We start from the raw sequence: 8,308 nt of genomic DNA on the forward strand, positions 1-8,308 counted from the left end.
GGTACCTGCTGGTTACCAGTGTTACATGAAGGTACCTGCTGGTTACCAGTGTTACATGAAGGCACTTGCTGGTTGCCAGTGTTACATGAAGGTACCTGCTGGATACCAGTGTTACATGAAGGCACTTGCTGGTTACCAGTGTTACATGAAGGCACTTGCTGGTTACCAGTGTTACATGAAGGTACCTCCTGGTTACCAGTGTTACATGAAGGTACCTGCTGGTTACCAGTGTTACATGAAGGCACTTGCTGGTTACCAGTGTTACATGAAGGCACTTGCTGGTTACCAGTGTTACATGAAGGCACTTGCTGGTTACCAGTGTTACATGAAGGCAATTGCTGGTTACCAGTGTTACATGAAGGTACCTGCTGGTTACCAGTGTTACATGAAGGTACCTGCTGGTTACCAGTGTTACATGAAGGCACTTGCTGGTTGCCAGTGTTACATGAAGGTACCTGCTGGTTACCAGTGTTACATGAAGGCACTTGCTGGTTACCAGTGTTACATGAAGGCACGTGCTGGTTACCAGTGTTACATGAAGGCACTTGCTGGTTACCAGTGTTACATGAAGGCACCTCCTGGTTACCAGTGTTACATGAAGGCACTTGCTGGTTACCAGTGTTACATGAAGGCACTTGCTGGTTACCAGTGTTACATGAAGGCACTTGCTGGTTACCAGTGTTACATGAAGGCACTTGCTGGTTACCAGTGTTACATGAAGGTACCTGCTGGTTACCAGTGTTACATGAAGGCACTTGCTGGTTACCAGTGTTACATGAAGGCACTTGCTGGTTACCAGTGTTACATGAAGGTACCTGCTGGTAACCAGTGTTACATGAAGGCACTTGCTGGTTACCAGTGTTACATGAAGGCACTTGCTGGTTACCAGTGTTACATGAAGGTACCTGCTGGTTACCATTGTTACATGAAGGCACTTGCTGGTTGCCAGTGTTACACGAAGGCACCTCCTGGTTACCAGTGTTACATGAAGGCACCTCCTGGTTTCCAGTGTTACATGAAGGTTCCTGCTGGTTACCAGTGTTACATGAAGGCACCTCCTGGTTACCAGTGTTACATGAAGGCACCTCCTGGTTACCAGTGTTACATGAAGGTACCTGCTGGTTACCAGTGTTACATGAAGGCACTTGCTGGTTACCAGTGTTACATGAAGGCACTTGCTGGTTACCAGTGTTACATGAAGGCACTTGTTGGTTGCCAGTGTTACATGAAGGTACCTGCTGGTTACCAGTGTTACATGAAGGCACTTGCTGGTTACCAGTGTTACATGAAGGTACCTGCTGGTTACCAGTGTTACATGAAGGCACTTGCTGGTTACCAGTGTTACATGAAGGTACCTGCTGGTTACCAGTGTTACATGAAGGCACTTGCTGGTTACCAATGTTACATGAAGGCACTTGCTGGTTACCAGTGTTACATGAAGGTACCTGCTGGTTGCCAGTGTTACATGAAGGCACTTGCTGTTTACCAGTGTTACATGAAGGTACCTGCTGGTTACCAGTGTTACATGAAGGCACTTGCTGGTTACCAGTGTTACATGAAGGCACTTGCTGGTTACCAGTGTTACATGAAGGCACTTGCTGGTTACCAGTGTTACATGAAGGCACTTGCTGGTTACCAGTGTTACATGAAGGCACTTGCTGGTTACCAGTGTTACATGAAGGCACTTGCTGGTTACCAGTGTTACATGAAGGCACTTGCTGGTTACCAGTGTTTCATGAAGGCACTTGCTGGTTACCAGTGTTACATGAAGGCACATGCTGGTTACCAGTGTTACATGAAGGCACTTGCTGGTTACCAGTGTTACATGAAGGCACTTGCTGGTTACCAGTGTTACATGAAGGCACTTGCTGGTTACCAGTGTTACATGAAGGCACTTGCTGGTTACCAGTGTTACATGAAGGTACCTGCTGGTTACCAGTGTTACATGAAGGCACTTGCTGGTTGCCAGTGTTACATGAAGGTACCTGCTGGTTACCAGTGTTACATGAAGGCACTTGCTGGTTGCCAGTGTTACATGAAGGTACTTGCTGGTTGCCAATGTTACATGAAGGTACTTGCTGTTTACCAGTGTTACATGAAGGTACCTGCTGGTTACCAGTGTTACATGAAGGCACTTGCTGGTTACCAGTGTTACATGAAGGCACTTGCTGGTTACCAGTGTTACATGAAGGCACTTGCTGGTTGCCAGTGTTACATGAAGGCACTTGCTGGTTGCCAATGTTACATGAAGGTACTTGCTGGTTGCCAGTGTTACATGAAGGCACTTGCTGGTTACCAGTGTTACATGAAGGCACTTGCTGGTTACCAGTGTTACATGAAGGCACTTGCTGGTTACCAGTGTTACATGAAGGCACTTGCTGGTTACCAGTGTTACATGAAGGCACTTGCTGGTTACCAGTGTTACATGAAGGCACTTGCTGGTTGCCAGTGTTACATGAAGGCACTTGCTGGTTGCCAGTGTTACATGAAGGTACTTGCTGGTTGCCAGTGTTACATGAAGGCACTTGCTGGTTACCAGTGTTACATGAAGGTACTTGCTGGTTGCCAGTGTTACATGAAGGCACTTGCTGGTTGCCAGTGTTACATGAAGGTACTTGCTGGTTGCCAGTGTTACATGAAGGCACTTGCTGGTTACCAGTGTTACATGAAGGTACCTGCTGGTTACCAGTGTTACATGAAGGCACTTGCTGGTTGCCAGTGTTACATGAAGGCACTTGCTGGTTACCAGTGTTACATGAAGGCACTTGCTGGTTACCAGTGTTACATGAAGGCACTTGCTGGTTGCCAGTGTTACATGAAGGCACTTGCTGGTTGCCAGTGTTACATGAAGGCACTTGCTGGTTGCCAGTGTTACATGAAGGCACTTGCTGGTTGCCAGTGTTACATGAAGGCACTTGTTGGTTGCCAGTGTTACATGAAGGCACTTGCTGGTTGCCAGTGTTACATGAAGGCACTTGCTGGTTTCAAAGTCACTTTTCTTTATAAGGAAGACTCAACATCACTCGAGTTTGGTAATCACTGTAAAGTGGTGAGTCCATCAGTCAGCTCCATGAAATTAAATTGCACAATGTTGTGATATTAGATTACAAAATTGCTAGGCTTATTGGAGACTAATCCTGCTAATACCTTCATGGACCATTGTTTGGTAATGGGTCTGGTTGGAATATATTTAACAATCGTAGTCAGTTTGTGGATCCACTTTACCAGAATTTTAAAGTTTATACAAGATATATTTTAGACAAAGTTATTATTGATTTATAAAGCTCGTGCAAATGAATACCGTTTTTTGTTGCAGGGTCGATGGTTGCTGCAAGAGGACCTCAGCTTGCAGGAGGTTCCAGCCTCTCCCACTCTACCCTACGATGAAGTGCCCTGGTACTTCTATAATTCTACTGATAACTTAACTGTGGAGAAGCTCTCCCCAACACCTGCCTTCTCGTGGGTAGCCTCGTATGACCACTCCAGTGCCATTAATAACCAAAGTGTTGCTGCTTCTCCTGCTGCCTCTCTTAATAACACCATGGGCGGGACAAACGACCCGGACATATGGGAGAGCGACGCCTTGTGTCGTCTTTATGGGTTCCTGTTGGTGCTGCTGCACACGGTGTCAGTGTGGGTGGTAGTGGGCCTCCACTGCGACAAGTACTGCGCCATCGCCACTCCTCTGCGTTACACTCAGATGGTGACTCGGCAGAGAGTTGGGATCTTCTCATGCCTAGCCTGGCTGCTAAGTGCAGCCCTGGCCTCGCCACCTCTCTTAGGCACCTATTCCTATTCCTTCACCCAAGGCGTGTGCCTCCCCGTGTGGCACCGTGCTGACGCTGCCACCTACACCTGGACACTCACCACACTCTGCATCATCCTACCATTCACCATCCTCCTCATTGTCAACAGTCGAATCGTCATGATCGCACGTCATCATCAACATAGAATCTTCTCAGCCATATTTGAAGTTATGATGTCAGCACAGGCTACTGTCACCCACCAAAAGAATCCATTTGATATTCCAAAAAAGAAAAGAAAGTCAGCATGGACAGTATTAGAACAAATAGTGGCGTTCGTTGCATGTTATTATCCATTCTTCGGAACAGTGGTCTGGGAGTCCCTCCACGGTAGACGAGCCAATCAATACTGGGTTCTCTTGGGAACGACATTGTTACTTCTCTCTCCTCTTGTGAACTCTTTTATATATGGATTTAAATGTAAGAATATCCGAAAAGCGTTTAGAAACTATCTCAGGAAAAAGCTTTACAAAACAGAAGTCAAACACGAGATTCAGGCTCGTATTCCTTCCGCCGGCAATTCCCGCCGCCCTTCCATATCGTCCACGCTGGCCATGCCGATGCTGCAAAAGTCTCTGCAGCGTCGCATGTCCGATTACTTCTTACAAGATAATGTCAACAACCAGCCCAAGTTAATAAGGAGGTCGTCGGACATGTCTTGGCATCCATTAGAGGATGGAACCCCCTCACCCACACGGCTGAAACGCCCCGTGGACACATCCAAAGTTCCTCCTGAGACCTCACCTGAGGGTTCGCATTCTCCTGCCAGCGTCTCCAACTTCCTTACAGTCCCCACTTTTGAGGCTGCTCGCTCTTACTACCTGGGGCAGCAAAGAGCGGCGCACTTCTCCATCTCTTCTTTGGAATCAGACATAAGCAGTTCAGCCAAAGAGGTGCGTACTGAGGAAGAAACCTTAACCTGTTCTCCCTCACCCGACATCCCGTCCCATAGAATGGCAGTGCCTAAATTACGAGACGTGACCCTGGAGGCACTAGGCACACCAGAACATATAAGCAACAGATCAAAGTCACTTGAGTTACCTCTGGTCAGCTGCCACGCAACACCCTCCAGATCAGTTGCCCATAGTCAACACGGGAACAACAATCCAGCAGACTGTCAGACGCCATTATTATGCAAAGCCTTCGAGCGTCCAGCCCGGAGCGCTAGTCTTAACTCTTCGTCGCCTCATGTCTTGCGAACACTCGAAGCTATTTTATCTGTGCGGATCTCTCAGTCGCTGTTGAGACGAGGGTCTGGTTGGGGTGGTTCACAAGGAAGTCTTGAGCGACTCTCCAGGTTTCTGCGCGAAAGTCGACGCAGTGCTCCAGCAGAGACCTGCTACGCTCCCTTCGCGCTGCGCAATGCTGCCAGCTACGATCACCTTCAGGACAACACGACAGAGAGCAAAGATGTCAGCGTTCTCACCTTCATCACGCCTCTGGCCAACGGCAACGCTTGTATGGCCCCTTGTGGCAAGGACTCTACCCATGAGACCACACTCACGGTGCTCTAGTGAGCACAAGACACTCACAGTGCTCTACTGACTACAAGACACTCACAGTGCTCTACTGACCACAAGACACAGTGCTCTAGTGAGCGCAAGACACTCATAGTGCTCTACTGAATAAAAGACACAGTGCTCTAGGGAGCACAAGACACAGTGCTCTACTGACTACAAGACACAATGTTCTAGTGAGTACAAGACACTCACAGTGCTCTAGTGAGCACAAGACACTCACAGTGCTTTAGTGACCATAAGACACAGACACACTCACAGTGCTCTACTGACTACAAGACACAATGCTCTAGTGAGCACAAGATATTCACAAACATTAAGACACATTAATAGTGCTTAATGACTGCGAGACACTCGGAAACACATGGCTCACAGACACGAGACAAAGGCAATTATAAAACACTACATAGACACAGACACGAGACAGAAATCCAACAGAGACACTCACAGAGGTTTTAGCAGACACTCACAGGCGTGGTGCTCACAAGACAGCTTTAAAATAACCCATTTAAATGAATCCGACTTTGACTTCTGGTAAACAGATAATGACGACCACTTAACGAACCGTCTAAAGCAACAGTTGCGTCACAGGTTAACGAACCATTTGGAACAGTAACAGCGGCGCCGGACACAGACAGCAGTCTTCCCAGGTAACGAACACTGTGGAACAGTAACAGCGGCGCCGGACACAGACAGCAGTCGTCCCAGGTAACGAAGACTGTGGAACAGTGACAGCGGCGCCGGACATACACAGGACTGGTCGTGACGTTACATGAGTGGCAGGTGTGTGAAGTGTTAGTGTAGCCAGCCTCATTATGTAGCAACTCACATGTGTCGTCTCATATGTGTATCGACAAACACATAACTCGTGAAATTATATGGAGGTAACGTGTAATGACCGCCTTTTATTTTCCTCCTTATACCTTTACGAATCATAATGAATTAGACACATGTGCAACAGCTAAGTATCTTTATTTGTAGACGTTTTGCTAACCAGTGGCTTTATCAGTACAATACAAGACATAATCTGAAGAATTACAGCGACACGATTGCAAACAAACCATACCACCACGCGACGGTCTGGAGTTTTGAGACTCTGATCGCGGGTTCTATCCCCACCCGTGGTATGGTCTGAATAATTGTATAAAAAAGATGAGGTAATCAGTCCCTCAGCTGAGGGACGGATTGGTGAAACGTCTACAAATAAAGATGAACCATTCATCTACAAATAAAGATACACAGATGTTGCACATGTGTCTAATTCTTCAGCTTGTGGGTATTTTAGACCATTTATGTACAACTTACGAATCATGTTTGAGATAATACAATAAATAATGTAAATGGAATGGTGACACAAACTGTCAGAAGAGAACATTTCGACACACATTTGCACTTCACGACATATTTGAGTTGTTTCATGAATTCTATGATTCATGAAGCAACTCTGAGCGAAACGTTTCCTTTAATAAATGTTCTGAAGTGTGTGATAAATGGTTTCGAAAACCGACAACTTGAAGATTGAGACACTTATGCAACATATGGGAATCTTTATTGAGGAAACATTTCGCCACACAGTGGCTTCATCAGTCCAGTACAAAGCAGGAAGATGTAAGGAGAGGAGGAGTTTGAGGTAATCAGTCCATCAGCCTGGAGTCGATGAGTTCAGTCCATCAATCTTGTAGAATGTACAACATAGGGCCGTAGACGTGGCTTATACTGTAGTCAGGTGAGTCGAAGCAGGAGGAGGCGGGACCACAGTGGAACCATCCACTAGAGTAAGTAGCAGGAGGAGGCGGGACCACAGTGGAACCATCCACTAGAGTAAGTAGCAGGAAGAGGCGGGACCACAGTGGAACCATCCACTAGAGTAAGTAGCAGGAGGAGGCGGGACCACAGTGGAACCATCCACTAGAGTAAGTAGCAGGAGGAGGCGGGATCACAGTGGAACCATCCACTAGAGTAAGTAGCAGGAGGAGGCGGGACCACAGTGGAACCATCCACTAGAATAAGTAGCAGGAGGAGGCGGGATCACAGTGGAACCATCCACTAGAGTAAGTAGCAGGAGGAGGCGGGATCACAGTGGAACCATCCACTAGAGTAAGTAGCAGGAGGAGGCGGGATCACAGTGGAACCATCCACTAGTGTAAGTAGCAGGAGGAGGCGGGATCACAGTGGAACCATCCACTAGAGTAAGTAGCAGGAGGAGGCGGGATCACAGTGGAACCATCCACTAGAGTAAGTAGCAGGAGGAGGCGGGATCACAGTGGAACCATCCACTAGTGTAAGTAGCAGGAGGAGGCGGGATCACAGTGGAACCATCCACTAGAGTAAGTAGCAGGAGGAGGAGGGACCACAGTGGAACCATCCACTAGAGTAAGTAGCAGGAGGAGGCGGGACCACAGTGGAACCATCCACTAGAGTAAGTAGCAGGAGGAGGCGGGATCACAGTGGAACCATCCACTAGAGTAAGTAGCAGGAGGAGGCGGGATCACAGTGGAACCATCCACTAGAGTAAGTAGCAGGAGGAGGCGGGATCACAGTGGAACCATCCACTAGTGTAAGTAGCAGGAGGAGGCGGGATCACAGTGGAACCATCCACTAGTGTAAGTAGCAGGAGGAGGCGGGATCACAGTGGAACCATCCACTAGAGTAAGTAGCAGGAGGAGGCGGGATCACAGTGGAACCATCCACTAGAGTAAGTAGCAGGAGGAGGCGGGATCACAGTGGAACCATCCACTAGAGTAAGCAGCAGCAGGAGGCGGGATTACAGTGGAACCATCCACTAGAGTAAGTAGCAGGAGGAGGCGGGATCACAGTGGAACCATCCACTAGAGTAAGCAGCAGGAGGAGGCGGGATTACAGTGGAACCATCCACCATCAACCTAGAGAAGAGTTCAGCTTCAAGGTCTGGAACAAGAAGGTCAGTCCCTCAGCCTGGAGAAGAGTTCAGCTCCATAGTCTGGAACAAGAAGGTCAGTCCCTCAGCCT

The 8,308-nt window shown here is 47.9% G+C and overlaps 1 protein-coding gene across 2 annotated transcripts in view; it reads left to right on the top strand.

The window, feature by feature from the left end:
• The window catches only part of LOC138854038 (uncharacterized), a 744,329-nt gene extending 737,985 nt beyond the window's left edge, over window positions 1-6,344 (top strand). The window contains exon 5 of one of the 2 annotated variants that reach the window (XM_070094644.1): window positions 3,317-6,343. In XM_070094644.1, the coding sequence (XP_069950745.1) occupies window positions 3,317-5,317 (2,001 nt within the window). In that variant the 3' untranslated portion in view covers window positions 5,318-6,343. Of the gene's footprint in view, window positions 1-3,316 lie in introns of both variants that reach the window. The other variant, XM_070094649.1, reaches the window with a different exon arrangement.
• The last annotated feature ends 1,964 nt before the right edge of the window (window positions 6,345-8,308 follow it).

Source organism: Cherax quadricarinatus, chromosome 4 (genome assembly GCF_038502225.1).
Source record: "Cherax quadricarinatus isolate ZL_2023a chromosome 4, ASM3850222v1, whole genome shotgun sequence".
Taxonomy (NCBI): domain Eukaryota; kingdom Metazoa; phylum Arthropoda; class Malacostraca; order Decapoda; family Parastacidae; genus Cherax; species Cherax quadricarinatus.